At 38.7% G+C, this 15,060-nt stretch overlaps 1 protein-coding gene across 2 annotated transcripts; it reads left to right on the top strand.

Moving 5' to 3' along the window:
- Positions 1–575: 575 nt before the first annotated feature.
- On the top strand, positions 576–13,429 carry irf4a (interferon regulatory factor 4a). 2 transcript variants are annotated; one of them, XM_082172570.1, is made up of 9 exons: positions 576–1,017; positions 1,294–1,561; positions 2,805–2,991; positions 4,129–4,220; positions 4,988–5,144; positions 6,843–6,944; positions 7,256–7,651; positions 10,366–10,478; positions 12,136–13,429. In XM_082172570.1, exons 2-9 carry the CDS (start codon positions 1,340–1,342, stop codon positions 12,274–12,276), a joined length of 1,410 nt encoding a protein of 469 aa, XP_082028696.1. In that variant the 5' UTR covers positions 576–1,017; positions 1,294–1,339; the 3' UTR covers positions 12,277–13,429. The 2 variants fall into 2 exon arrangements, with proteins under 2 accessions (XP_082028696.1, XP_082028697.1); XM_082172571.1 differs by having other exon boundaries at positions 593–1,017; positions 1,362–1,561.
- The last annotated feature ends 1,631 nt before the right edge of the window (positions 13,430–15,060 follow it).

The following is a 15,060-nucleotide window of genomic DNA, read 5'->3' as shown; positions in this document are numbered from 1 at the left end:
ATCAAAATAACATTTTAAATAGAGTAGTTGATTTAGTATTTTACATTGACACACACACACACACACACACACACACACACACACACACACACACACACACACACACACACACACACACACACACACACACACACACACACACACACACACACACACACTAAAGTGTCAAGAGTGTGTTTGTGTGTATGAATATTAATATGTATTTTATAAAAAGCCAGATACATTCATTCATATATCTTACCCGTTTTTTAATATTTAAAATGTTGTGCTATAACAACTAAATTGGCAAATGTTCCTATTTATTTTCTATAATTGGCTGATGCATAATCATCCAGAACCTGCTAAAACTATATCTAAATATGCTAGAGTTTAGAAGTAACATGCGGTTGTTGTTTCGCGGACAGACAGCAGGTGGCGGCATAGTCGCAACACGTTGATAGCAGATTTGAAATGACTTGATATGAAACGCTTGATGAACTTCATATAGCCTACATATCGTATGATTTGCTTTTATTATTTGGGGTTTTTAAAATGACCTAGTGCAGTGTACGACTCTGTGTCTTTCAATAAGTGTTTTGAAAAGTCACAATTACTTTGCCATTAGTCTCTTGACGGGACACACACTCTCTCAAAGATAACAGGTCTTGTTCCGTGACTGCGACGACTGTGAATTTCCTCAAAGAAACCTTCATAAACAAACATCAAACACCAGGATAATTCTGATGACGAGTGCTGGGAGATTTTCTGGCATATTTTATCGACATTATTTTTGTTCCATCGTGTGTGTGTGTATATGTGTGTGTCTCGGACGAGGGATTTCCCGTATGTTGGATGTTTATTGCGGTCGTGTTCTCTGAAGTCTTCAACTCTTAATGGTGCTGAGGGAGAAACACGCTTCCACGTAACGCTCCACCCCTCTCCACCTAGTGCTCTTTACATTATTTAAACACCTTCCTCTGACATGACTTGAGAAGTGTCGGCTGTGAAAGTGAAGTCAAGCTGTCTGCATTCACTAAGGTAAGACTTGTTGAGCCTTGATCAGCCTAAATGAGCTGAATGCGACTTGATTTTAAAAATACAATTATAAACATGTAGCCTGTGTATTTATTTATGATGCATGCTTCACACTTATTCTCTTATATATATATATACATACATGCATGTGTGAAGCCTATTGATTTGCATGAAGCTTCATTCTTTTTATACTTCTAGATGCTTATAGCCTACAACAGTGTCTGGTGGTTTCACCTGAACGCCTGCATTAGAGTAGTTATTATTTTGTTTGTTATTAAGGAATATGCATGCATGAACTCATCTGAAACACTCTTCTGCTCACTGCATGTGCACCTGCTCCCGGACAGACATGAACTTAGATGGGGACTGCAGCATGTCAGTCAGTTGTGGGAATGGCAAACTTAGACAGTGGCTCATCGATCAGATTGACAGCGGGGAGTATCCCGGCTTGGTTTGGGAAAATGACGAGAAAAGTATTTTCAGGATTCCCTGGAAACACGCGGGGAAGCAGGACTACAATCGCGATGAGGACGCGGCGCTCTTCAAGGTGATTGATGATGAAGATGATGAGGATGTCTCTGTAAAAAAATATATTATGACAACATATGTTTTGCATTGCTTTAACTCATCAAATTAAGATGAGTAATTTTCAACTTAAGTTATACAAGATTCAACTAATTTTTAGCCAAATTTAAGCTGTAATGACTTAAACATCCAAGTTGATTGTACTTAAAAATTGAAGGCAGCTTTATTCAGTTTTAGACCTTATTCAAGTCTGAGTAGTTATCAAACCAAGTTGTCTTTTAAACTCACTTTTTTTCCAAGCAAGACAATACCGACAGGTTAGCTTCTAAATGATACACAACAATAGATCTAGTGTTGAAAAATGAAGAGAGAAGTGTTTGCAAACATTAGATAATGCCTATAGTTAATGTGATGGGACACTTGTGTAAACATGAGAAGAACTGACTTCGTACGTCCACTAAAAACACCAACTGATCCAAAGTCAACATGCAAAAAATTATGAAGAAAAGTGCCGTTTGTTCTGAGAAAAACGCATTTGTTTGCAGCCACATGGTTTGATATTTTGTTATCTGATGCGATGCATCCATGCACCTCTAAGTGGCTTCAGTGTCCACATACGTTCTGGGGCAACTCTATAATGTATAGGCATTATTATACTAGTAAATACATAAAGGCACATTTTTGACACTGTCTGTAATACATTTTATTTTAGGCTGTTTTTATTTTATTTTACTTTTTTACAATCACATTCAGTCCAACTTTAATCCAAGGTCACATAGTTACACATTATTACATGTACTTGCTATAGTAATAACAGTAAATTATGCATAATTACAAGTAACTATAACTATAGTACATGTAGTTTATTAATATTACTCAGTACTTATGTAAGTACGTCAGCTTAAAAGAAAGTGTAACCTTCATGTTCTGTAGTTATGTTATGTCAGTCAGAGAAGATACTTTAGTTTTGCACTGAGCTGAAAAAGCCCATTGAATGGCTGGATTGGCACAGTGTTTTTTTTTAGAAACAACAGCATTGACAGTTCAATCAATCAAATATACTAAGTATACAGCATTTTATTAATTTCCTTATTATATTATTATCATTAATAAGAATCGTAATGACTATCCATTCTGACGTTCATCGTCTCTTATATACATTATATACGGGGTTCCTATCTGTTCATAATTGGTAGAAGTGAGCATTAAAGTTCTCCTTCTTCATGGCTTCTTCTCATCTCATCTTATCTTCATGGTTGTTGTAGGCTTGGGCTCTGTTCAAAGGCAAATACAGGGAAGGCTTGGACAAACCAGACCCTCCAACATGGAAGACGAGACTCCGCTGTGCCCTGAACAAAAGTAATGACTTCGATGAACTGGTGGAGCGAAGCCAGTTAGACATATCTGATCCTTACAAGGTCTACAGGATAATACCAGAAGGAGCAAAGAGAGGTAATTTCCATACTTGGATGATTGGTTTTCTCGTGTTTCAAGAATTGGAGGTCTTTTATTACCAATTTATTGGTTGCCTTCTAATGCACTTTTTGGTAATAGGAAGTCACCTATTTAAAGGGTGCAGTTTTTGGTCTTGGTTTGATGCATTGAAACTCACCAGCTCTTTCTGAAAAGTAAGCACAATTTTGAGCAGAGCTAATTTGCCACACGGATGCTCTGCATTCACATTCAATATTGCTTCTTGCCTTCAGTATGTGTAGCAGGAAGCTAAGAGGAAGCCGCTACATGTGCTAAAATCCCTCAAGCTTTTTATAGAGAGCTTCGGTTACCAAGTGCACAGCGCTAAGCAACAAAATCACCCCTCAGACCTTGCATAACTCAAGCTTGTGCTTTTGAGAGGTTGGGTCAAGACCACGAAGACATCTGGTTGGACCCTGAAATATCCAAGTATTTTGTGCAAGAACAAGAATTTCATAAAAGGTGACATAAAAAATAGATTCACACCTAGTTGCTATTCTTAGAGCTTGTGAACTACCTGTGAAGTGCAGGCAAGATTTGAACTGGAAGAGAACGTGCATCTTTGAGTAAATGCTTAAGTGGATATACACATTTAAAATGTACAGATCAATGTCCAGAAAAGCTTCTGTTCAAACGAGACATACACCAACACAGGAATGTGGTGATTCATAACTATTTTACATTTTGGCGAATTGGTTCAAATTCATACAAAATCGCTAACTTATAAAATAGCTTTCTCATGAGATCGGGTTGGCTGTTTGACAGCTTTCCGAAATCTATGCTTGCTTTCTGGTCGAGCAAATCAAAAATAAAACTCAACATGAAATCGAAGTTGTGATTAGTAGGACAGGGCTTGATTTTGTCCGTGGGGAATTGATTGGACGGTTGTGGTTTGCTATTGGCTGGTCTCATGTGAGTGACAGGTTTCCCCGCCCTCATCATCAGAGAAGAGAACGGGGGGGGGGGGGGGGGGGGGGGGGGAGTTATTCTTATTCAAGATCACAATGACAGATAAAGAAAAAATAACGTGCAGGTTTTGCAGCTTGAGATTGATAAACATTGTTGTGCAGTTATTCTCTGCGAAGGGTATGAAGAGCTGTTATTTTTGCATTTTAGGCTCTAAGGCCAGTAGTATGGAGGACAACACGGCACACGTGACTCCTATTAGTTATCCCATGCATTCTCCTTATCCAACTCTACAGCCTCAGGTAAGATGCCATGATGTCACACTTTTCTCAAATTATTAATATCCATGGCAGACGTCTCATGTTAAGAGATATTTCCTATCGTATTCAGTGTCCTATTAGCATTGCATCTACATCAACTACATTTACATCTACTTGTTTTTTCCAAGTGAAACAGTTATTTTAGTATCATTGAGATACTGTTTTCATGTTAATATTTAAAATTAGCTCTTTTTTATTGTTTTAGTTACAATTTTAGTATTTTTTTGTAAGTTTTGTTATTTTTTATTATTATTATGTTTTTATAATAAGTCTATTTTTATATCAGTAGTTTTAGTTAAATTAGTGCACCAAGTTTTTGTTATGTTTTTTTAATGGTCTTAGTTTTAGCTCTAGTTTTGTTTTACTATTATAACCCTGAAGTGAAAGTGCACAATCAACCCTGCTGAAAAGACCAGCTGGTTCAAGGCTGCGTTTCTCAAAAGAATCGTGAGTTGATCATAGAGACGCCATTGGTGGCAATGATTCTACGATATACTTAGGCTTACGATGCTTTTGGGAAACGCAGCCCAGACTGGTTATTGCTGGTGAACCAGCATAGCCATATGAAACATGACTGGTAAAGCTGGTTGTCCAAGTAAATCTCGTTAAGAACTCTAATAGCCATTCCTGCACACTGGCTTCCCAATGCTGGGTACCAGTATCCAAAACTAAACCTATGCTAGTGAACGTGTTGTTTTTCTAGTAGTCTAGTGATAAAGACTCAAAAACCTGCCCATTGTCTCCTGCAGATCCCAGGATATATGCTCCCCCAGGAGAGGCGTGATTGGAGGGAATATAGTGCAGATCAGCCTCATGCCCAGACGCCTCACGCGGAGTTACCATACGGCCAGTGTCCGTATCCCTCGACTCGCTCCTTATCCTGGCATGCATCGCCCTGTGACAACGGTAACGGCTTCTACAATACTACAAAATGAGTTGACGTTCACCAAAAATGAAAATTCTGTCATTCACTCACCCTCATGTCGTTCCAAACCCATAAGACTATCGTTCATCTTCGGAACACAAATTAATATATTTTTGATGAAATCTTAGAGCTCTCTGACCCTCCGTTGACAGTCTACGCAACTACCATTTTGATGCTTCAAAAAGTTAATAAAGATATTGTGAAAGTTATACATATAAATGAAGTGGTTTAGTCCAAAATTCTCCGAAAATTTTCTTCAACTTACACATCAGTTGTGGAAAACGGAAGCTCAAGCATGTTTGCTTGACGTGTGAGAACCAGTGAGGTTCATTCTCGTGTTACACAGCACGTTTGATCTTCCGCAAGAACCCGTTAGGTTCGTTCCCGCGCGTTAGTTGAGCTTCTGTTTAAGTTCGCTGATCAATGTTTATATGTGAATAAAAGCCTAAATTAAATCTGTTCATCATATAAAGTGACCTTCAGAAAATTTGGACTAAATCGCTCAATTCATATGGTAATCCATACGTTTACGATCTCTTTATTAACTTTTTGAAGCGTCAAAGTGGTAGTTGTGTAACTGTCAATGGAGGGACAGAAATCTCTCAGATTTCATCAAAAATGTCTTCATTTGTGTCCTGAAGATGAATGAAAGTCTTACAGGTTTGGAACGACATGAGGGAGAGTAATTAATGACAGAATTTTTGGGTGAACTTATTCTTGGTGCTAGAAGCTCTCTCTTGTTCGCTTGTTCCTGTAACTTTAAAAAGAAAGAGGAAATCCATATTTACGATACACTGTGTCTGTATTAAAGGTTATTTATTAATGTCTCTTCTCACTCTGCAAAATGGCAAACTCAAGGTGTACCAATAAATGTGCATCACAGACGGTCTTCTGACTGTCTGCAACTCATTTTGTATTGGGAGTGTTGGTCTTGAGGACTCTCGAGATGACAGAAACAGTGCCTTGATCAAATCTGAAAATGTAGAGTCTTTGTCCAGATCTGGCTTTTATCATTATTTGTTTCAGGGATAATTGTACTAAAGTTGATCATTGTAATCACCATTACAGAATTTACAAGAACTGCATGGTCCTGAAATGCTACTTAACCTCCATAAAAAAAAGGCTCTACATTTTAAAATGAAGGTTTGCCTGGTCCTTGGACTGACAAGTCTTGGTCTGGGTTTCTGGTTTAGGCCTTTGTCTAGTCTTCATCTGTGTTTAGCGGGTTCAGTCGTGGTCTGGGTCTGCTCTCCATCCCGACTCTGATTGTTGAAGGCTTACAATGAGAGAAAGTGGAAAGCTAAACATCCCAGATAACAGGGAATGTTCTTAGAATTTTGGCAAATATTCTATAAAAGTTGTCGTCTACGTTTTGTTTTAAATGTTTTAAAAGTAATGTTCCCATAATGTTTGCAAAATGATGAAATAGAATGCTTAACGTTTGCATAACCAAAACATAAAAAAAAATTGACATTCAGAGACCTTTTAGAAATAACGTTTTCATAACTTAATGGGAACTTTACAAAACGTTTTTTTTTGGTTCTTTTTGTTAGCTTTGATATTTTACATAATTAACGTTTTAGGCACTTTTGTCATCACAATGTATAATTATTTTTGATGGTGCTCTGATTAGTGTCAGCTGTGGTAAATTCAGTTATTAATGCTGGTACACTTTCCAGGATACCAGATATCTGGCTCCTTCTACACCTACTCACCGACAGAGACCCATCCAGTGGCAATGGATCCCAGTATGAGATCCGCTGAAGCCATGGCCATTTCAGGTAAATGAACATGACTCACACACACACACACACACACACACACACACACACACACACACACACACACACACACACACACACACACACACACACACACACACACACATACAGGGAGCATTATATGATGTTATTATAGGATTATATGTGATTTAAATGATAAAAAGGTTGGTATTGTGTATTGGGCCAATAAGCAACCACCTAGAAACCACATAAAACACTTAAATTGTGCATTGCAGCAAGTTTTGCTTAAAAAATGTAAAACCAGTCACCATGACTAAACTCTAAACCATTCTATGTTCTCACCTCCGTAGACTGTCGCCTGCACGTCTCGCTGTACTATCGGGAGTCACTTGTGAAGGAAGTGACCACCAGCAGCCCTGAAGGTTGTCGAATCTCGTCCTCCTCGTCCCCGGGATCCCCTTCGTCCCCTTCTTCTCCTTGCCCAGAGGAAAGGCTCTATGGTGGGGCAGAGCCCGTGCTCTTTCCCTTCCCATACCCTCAGTCCCAGCGGCGCGGGGCAGAGAAGCTGCCCAACATCTTGGAGCGTGGCGTTCTGCTGTGGCTGGCGCCGGACGGGCTGTACGCCAAGCGCCTGTGCCAAGGCAGGGTGTATTGGGAAGGTCCACTGGCACCGTATGCAGACAAGCCAAACAAGCTGGAGAAAGAGCAGACCTGCAAGCTGATGGACACGCAGCAGTTCCTGTCAGGTTAGAGGAGATTTCACTCTTCACTGCTACATTACTAGAGAAGTGCTTGGTTCTGACTTGAGTTCATGGTGTATTTTGAAGATCTCAGGCCAGTGGGGTTTTGTGTGTAGTCCAAGAATCAGTCCGGTTTGACTAAAGTCCCTTTAATTAAGATGCAGCTTGATTAGATCTTTTTGAACACAATTATCCGCTGTTAGATAAGCATTTGTGGGATTGTTTGTGCGATGTGGCGCACATGCTTCCATGCATATCTAATTTATGCAACGTGCAGAACGGATTTCTGTGTAATTCGTTTGCAAGACCATTCTTACACAAGCTATCACATTCAGTTTAATGCAACCATTTAAGGAATCACTACTGTGTGGATGATTCACAATGAATAAAATGTTGACACACTAGGGGAACAATTGTTTATTTTAAGAACTATACACTGAAAGGTTCTTTGTGGAATCCAAAATGGTTCTTCTTTGGCATCACTACAAAAGAAACAACCTTTATAGTGTTATATTGAACCTTTTTGGGATAAAGAGCTCTTTAAGGCCCTGTTTGCACTAGTGCATTTCCGTTTTAAAACGCGTAACTTTTGCTACGGTTATGCTTGGCGTCCACACTAGAGTTTTCGACTTTTGGAAACGCTGCAGACCCTGTTTTAGTTTAAAAACTCCGGGGTTGTGTTTCAGTGTAGACGGACCAAAATGGAGACTTATGAAAACGAAAGCTTGCCCACATTCGGATCATTGTGTATCCTTCCCTGATTCGTCAAGCCCCTATCATATGACCATTACGCTACCGCATCACGACAATAACAGACCAGCCTCGACGACCATGGAGACGGAACTGCAAGCTTTGCTGATTTTGTTGTCCTTTTTAGCAGCCATTGTGCAGTTAAACTCTGCATTTAATAATCCTGCAGCTGCCGACATGAGCAAGACTCTAGAGGCTAGCTATTATTAGAGCAATCGGCAACTGCTTACACTCGTTCAGTGTGCATTAATGCTCATGTGACATGCGTTTTCGGTCATGTAGTGTGGATGGAGATCTTTTCTGAACTGCAGTGTGGACGAGGATCGTTTTCATTTTAAAACGTCGTGTTAAAATGGAAAAAGTGTAAACGGGGCCTAAAATTGAGTCAAGATCCCCTTTTGAACCTTTTTTCTAAGAATGTAGCAATGCAATAGATCAAGGGTGTCCAATCGTGCTCCAGTAGGGCCACTGTCCTGCAGAGTTCAGAGCCATTTAAACACTCCTGAACCATCTAATCAAGGTCTTGCTAGGCAGACTAGAAACTTCCAGTCAGGTGTGTTGAAGTAAGTTGGAGCTAAACTCTGCAGGACCTCCAGAACCGAGTTTGGTTCCTCTAAGATCCTTTTCACGGTGTGGAGAATATTCTAATAATATGAAGAACCTTTTTCCAGTATAAAGAACCTTTTGTTCAGTGAAAAGGTTCTTCACGGAACCATCAATGCCAATAAAGAACCTTTATTTTAAGAGTGTGTGGGAAACAGTGCAACATAAATAATCTTTATCGGATGGCCCTCCTTTCAGAGATGTTTGCCTATCTGTAGATATGCTGAAGAAGTGTTTTGATGTGTAGCCCACATTCTTTTGTCATATCAGGGGAAAGGCCTGTCATTTAACTTGTGGCAGTTGAGCGGTGTGTTCATTAACCTACGGGTGCTCTGCCACATGTCACGATTAGGTCTGTCTCTAATGTCACACTTTTCACTCTGTGCTTTGACACTGTGGGATTTTCCAGCGAGTGCTCCTGACCACCACACGCATACATTCGGACTCCATCAGCACCTGCTAAAGTTCATTTGCATTTCAGCTTTATACTAGTCATCAGTTTATGTGAACATGAGGGTCTAGTGTGCACATTATTGCTCATCAGGAGTTTTTTAATCTTTGATGGGAAGAGTAATGACTGTAAAGATGTCAAATGGCATTAAAATTACCCTTCAGTAACTTCAAACACTTTTGTACCACTTCATATTTTGTAAGGCATATAAAATTACATTTTAAGCATTACAATTTTAATCAATTTGAAATCTTTTTAATCTGTCAGTACTATTATCGAAATCATATTAAACACATTCCACCCCATCACAATTGTTATTGCTGGATTAATATAAGACAAAACAAATCTCATTACTGCAATTTGAAAAATTATTTAAATGAAAAATGTATGCATCATGGTTGTTGCACTGCCTTTTATTTATGCAAAAATGAACGCTGACTTTTTTATGTAAAAACAATTTTCACTCAGAAATTGCTAGTAAATTTCACAATTATTACAAGGAAATGGCGAGTAACACATTGATTCAGTTGTGAAATCTTAAATAGTATTTTATTGTTGAAAATACTCCAATAATGTTTGTTTTATTTACAAAACTTCTAAAAATCATTTATTTACAGTGTATTATAGTAATATATAATGAGAATAAACTACCATTGATATATAATTACAATAGTCAAAACATGCATTTCAGTCTTGATAATTTAGTGGGGAAATGTTGACATAATTTTTTTTTCAAATGCAAAATAAGACACAAATCTCAATGATCCAGAATGGCTTCATGTTCTTAATGCTAATTTTTTTCTCTTCTTTTGATAGTGGGATGAGCTTTTTTGTGTGAGAATCACCCTTAAATATGTGAAATTCGACTTTATTATCTGTTTACTGATGATGTGATCTGTTGTTCTTCTCAATACAGAATTGCAGGGTTTCATTCACCACGGCCGCCCCATGCCGCGCTCTCAGGTGGTGCTGTGCTTTGGAGACGAGTTCCCGGACCCCCAGCGGCAGAGCAAAATGATCACAGCTCAGGTAAACCCAGCCACCTCTATACTAATCCTAGCCAGTCCGCAGCTTGATGTACCATGATTCATCACAGACAGCAACATAGTCTCTACCCAGATCCGGTCCACATCTGAAACACGTGGAATCCACATGTACTAGATGTGGGCTGGATCTGGGCCGACACTATGTTGTGGTCTGGGATTTTAGATGTATTAGTGTGAACACAGTAGATGAATATTCTACAAACACTGTATTCAGATGTGTTATAAATATCTAGTTCAGTCATGAAACTCTTGAGGGTACAGGCTGGTCCTTTGAATTAAATCTGCAAGCACATCATTACCTCAGATTGGCCTCTGCTGATCCTGCAGCCAATGAGATTGCTTGCTCAACATTTAAATAGACTGGTTCAGTGTTTGCTGTGAGCTGGTCCTGCGGCGCTCCATCACAGTTCCTCTGAACCCCTCCACCTCCCCCAGCTCCACCTGCCTAGATCTGCTACGGGATGTATGTATGTGTATTCATGCAGCAGCAGCAACATCATATCTTACATGCTCACAGCAGCGTGTCTCTGTATCTATTAATAATCAACAGCACAGCTGATCTAGTCTGCCAAGACCAAATACATCAACATTGCCATGCTAAAACTATTACGAGAGTTGTCGTGATTGAAATAATCATGATTCACCAACAGTGAGGAATACCTAGATGCGATGTTTAGAAAGAAATGTCAGCATCATCTTGGTAACTGTAGAGAACAAAATTGCTTTATGATGTATAAGATTTACAGGACGTCTCAATTTGATGAGAAGGAAGATCTGCAATAGAGTGCAACTTTAGAGTGCAACTTTTTATATATATATATATATATATATATAATCATGTTTAACAGCAGAATTTGTGGTGAAAACTGCATTAGCCATGATGCTGTATAGAAAATTCCATCAATCAGAGAGTCGTGACAAGCAAACCGGCCAAAAGAGCTCTTATGCTGTTCACCATACTCAGGGGATTGTAGTTCTTTACCTCACTAAAGCCAGTTCACAACAAGAGCGATAACAATAAAGATAACTATAACGATATCTGTATTAGTGTCCACATCAGCGGACGATAATAATCTGTTTATCCTAAGGCCCCGATCACACCGAACGCATTTTTCAGGTCCGAAAACGCGAGGTGCACAGCACTGCCCAATCACACAGAACGAGCTGAAACCGCTGTCCTGTCAGTCAAGTAAACGTCAGATCAGCCTTTTATTAACATTATTTACTTTCTGTTAACATTGGGGTAGTCACGGTTCGGGAAGTCGTTAAGCTCCTGGTAACCCGCGAGAGCACCACAAGTTTATCCTCCTTGACGTCGGGCGCTTTTTAGCTGCTTTTTTTTCAACTGCAAAAACGCGAGGCGCATAAACAGCACGCAGAACGCAGAACGCTCACTGCCATAGGAAACCAATGGAAAAAAGGTGACTTTCTACTGCCAACTCATTCACAGACATTGTGTAAGACATGCTTGCACATGTAACATACATGAAATAACCCCCGTAGCAGATCTATACAGTATATATGCAGTATATAGTTGTGGTGTGAAATCTGCTATTCTTTCCATCTGGTGTAGACAGAGTGTCACTCCAAACCAACGTGTCTGATGAGATCTGTTGAACATGTCTTGTCTTGTTTCACAGGTGGAGCCCATGTTTGCCAGGCAGCTCCTGTATTTTGCAGGCCAGACCAACGGGCACTACTTGCGCGGATACGAGCTTCAGAGTCAAGGTGCTTTACCTGTAGAAGAGTATCAGAGGAGCATCCAACACTTGCAAGAGTAACCGTCACATAAAAGAGCTCATGTTCCCGGAGCCAGCCAAATGGAGGATCATTAACATGGTAATGAAGACTTGAAATCGCATTGCAATTACCTGACCAAGTACCCACTTTCACATCCCCAAAGCTACCATGCGCATCTAAACAGCTCTTCGGACACAATGAACATATTGTAATTTTCATGATGATCGAAGTTGCTGGTAAATTATGTCTCAATATACTGTGCGGTCCAAAAGTCTGAGAACACATGGGAAATATGAGATTCTTGGTCAGATTTCATATGTTCAAAATATGATCATCAGGTTTTGTTCATGTCGGCTGTCATGAAAGCGAAACAACAAAATGCTATAAGACAAGTTCAACTTTTCACTCCAATCGTCATGCTTTAGTAGTGAAACGTGTTGTTTTAAATTAGAAAAGATGAAGCAGGTTTTAGTGGACTCAAGACTTTTGGACCCCACTGGACTTCTAAATGTTTCATTGTGGACATTTCAGAAAGAAGTTTACCAAAAGTAACAACTACAAATGTAACTATTTTTCTCTCAAAATATAGTAAGAATTGTTTGTTAGTGGGTCAAATATTTTTGATAAATTGCTGTATATTTGCATAGATTTTCTTTTTCCAGTCTGTATTACACTGCTTTCCTAACACAATTCTCTATTTTTCTCATTGTTTTTAACTCGGCAACATGTGAGTATTTATGCAATGCAAATGCAAAGCCGAATGTACTGTATAGGTGTATAGATATCTTGAATGTAATCAAAGTAATTATTTCTCTGAATGGCATCTGACAAGAAGTTATATAATGCTAAATACTAAGAAACAGTTTTGTGGTTGTGTGTGTGTGTGTGTGTGTGATTGTTATCTGCCTTCGAGTAAAGATCGAAGCTGCAAATGTTATCAATTCAGGATCTGCTTCTCCCCAGTGTGTATGCGTGTGTGTGTGAGAGAAAGAGAGAGAGTGTGTGTGTGGCACGAGAGAAGGTAACTGCCCACAAAACTGTGTGAATGAAAGAGGCGTGAAGAGAAAAACCTTTTAAATTTTCTTGTTTCCAGCTTTAATTGTTTTTATTGTCTTTTTGTTGTTGTTTTGTCTATTTGATTTCAAATCTGGATGTTTTTTTTTTAAGTCAAATAAAGATATTTTTCTTATTATCCTCCTGTATATTGTTTGCTTCTTCTTGGTGTAATTTTTTTTGGTGAATGTTGATTTTTTTTTTTTCACACTCATGGTTATCTATGAGCTCGCTAATAAGAATAAATCTTCTTGAGAATCCAGGGGCGGTTCTAGGGACAGTGGATATCTGGGTATTTAGCCCAAACTGAAAAGTATTCAAAGCGATTTAAGGGAATACAAAAAAAGGAAAGGTCTTACTGTATGTGTGAAGAAATCAATTTAAACTATTTGCAAATAATATTTTACTTTAAAGTGCACACATTCACTCTTGTATGTTTACACGACAACGATGTAGTAAACACGGAAAAGTATTTCCGAAAAACTACTGAAAACGCTGTATTATCAATGCCAGGCCCGTAGTTGGCGATGTCACTTTGTAAAGAAACACTTTGCGCCTATAGACTGAAAGTTTGCGTTTTCAGGCTCACAAAACGCCGTAAATGAACAGACAAAATGCATACAAAGTTTTTCTGTTTTAGTTGAAAAATGTTGCAAAATGTTTCTTGCGCAAAACGTTTCTCGCGTTGTCACATTCACATGAATGATAGCAAATTTATTATTCAAAAAGGGTGAAATTAAATTTTAAAAAGTCGAGTAATCTGCATTAGGACTAGGCAATAAACGAGATTGCATCGAGATTGCGAACAAATTTACGCCGATAACGATGATAAGCTCTGGAGATTTTTACTCAATATGGATTACTCGACACAATAAACATTGGACGTCGGATAGACGTGCAGATCATATCTATATTGGGTCCAACGGTCTATGACCAATTCTGGACATTTATTCAACGTCCAAACTAGGTCCACTATTTGGATGTCCAACCATGACCCAACTTGGATGTCATTTTGACGGTCAACATTTCACCTTTGAACTTTGAACTGGGTCATTTTTTTGGACGTCATTTGGACGTCTATGACAGGTGCAGGAAATTTACATGATTAATGTAATATTTTTTTATTTACAAATATCAACATTGTTGTTATCAACATTGTTGTTATCAACATGATTAATACATATGAATACGGGGGCCGGTTTCACAAAGCTATTTTAGACCGGTCTATAGTGTTGGTCAAGTCTAAAATGTGCTCATAGACTAGTCTTAATGCAAGTTTGACTGTTTCACAAAAATAAAGACTGACTTAATTTAGACAAAAAATGAGACACCTTCCCCCCAGGCTAACTTAGGTCTAAAAGACTCTATGTTACCTTGGCAACCACCAGTAACAATCAGTTACATTACAAACAGCTAAAAGAAAAGGGAAAATAGCTCATAATTTAAACATTTCTTCTTGTTACTACATTCTCCGCTACATTTCTCAAGTAAAATGTCCTTGTAACTGTTATACTCCTCCAACAAACACATATTTTCCGCTGGGGTAAACTGCACTGAGTGGTTGAATGTGCTTACTCAATCCGCCATGTTTTTTGTTTTGAAAAGTGTCTTAATTTACCCAGAATGCATTGCAGTGTAGTCCTACTTAAGATAGTCAGAGTCTTAAGTGCTTTGTGCAACGGTCTGATTTAGATGTCTATCTGAAGTCTGACTATCTACTATATATCTAAGCCATAGCCAAAGTCTATCTTTGTGAAACCGGCCCCAGGTGA

Source organism: Leuciscus leuciscus (genome assembly GCF_965113295.1).
Source record: "Leuciscus leuciscus genome assembly, chromosome: 6".
In the NCBI taxonomy this organism is placed as follows: Eukaryota; Metazoa; Chordata; class Actinopteri; order Cypriniformes; family Leuciscidae; genus Leuciscus; species Leuciscus leuciscus.
The sequence above is the reverse complement of the archived record's forward strand: the minus strand, read 5'-3'. Positions and strand labels throughout refer to the sequence as shown.

Excerpts from the sequence above, each read along its gene's own strand:
- irf4a (XM_082172570.1), top strand. The coding sequence starts at position 1,340 with ATGTGCACCTGCTCCCGGACAGACATGAACTTAGATGGGGACTGCAGC. Across the intron at positions 4,221-4,987 it reads ATCCAACTCTACAGCCTCAG|ATCCCAGGATATATGCTCCC; the intron begins GTAAGATGCCAT and ends TGTCTCCTGCAG. Across the intron at positions 7,652-10,365 it reads CACGCAGCAGTTCCTGTCAG|AATTGCAGGGTTTCATTCAC; the intron begins GTTAGAGGAGAT and ends TTCTCAATACAG.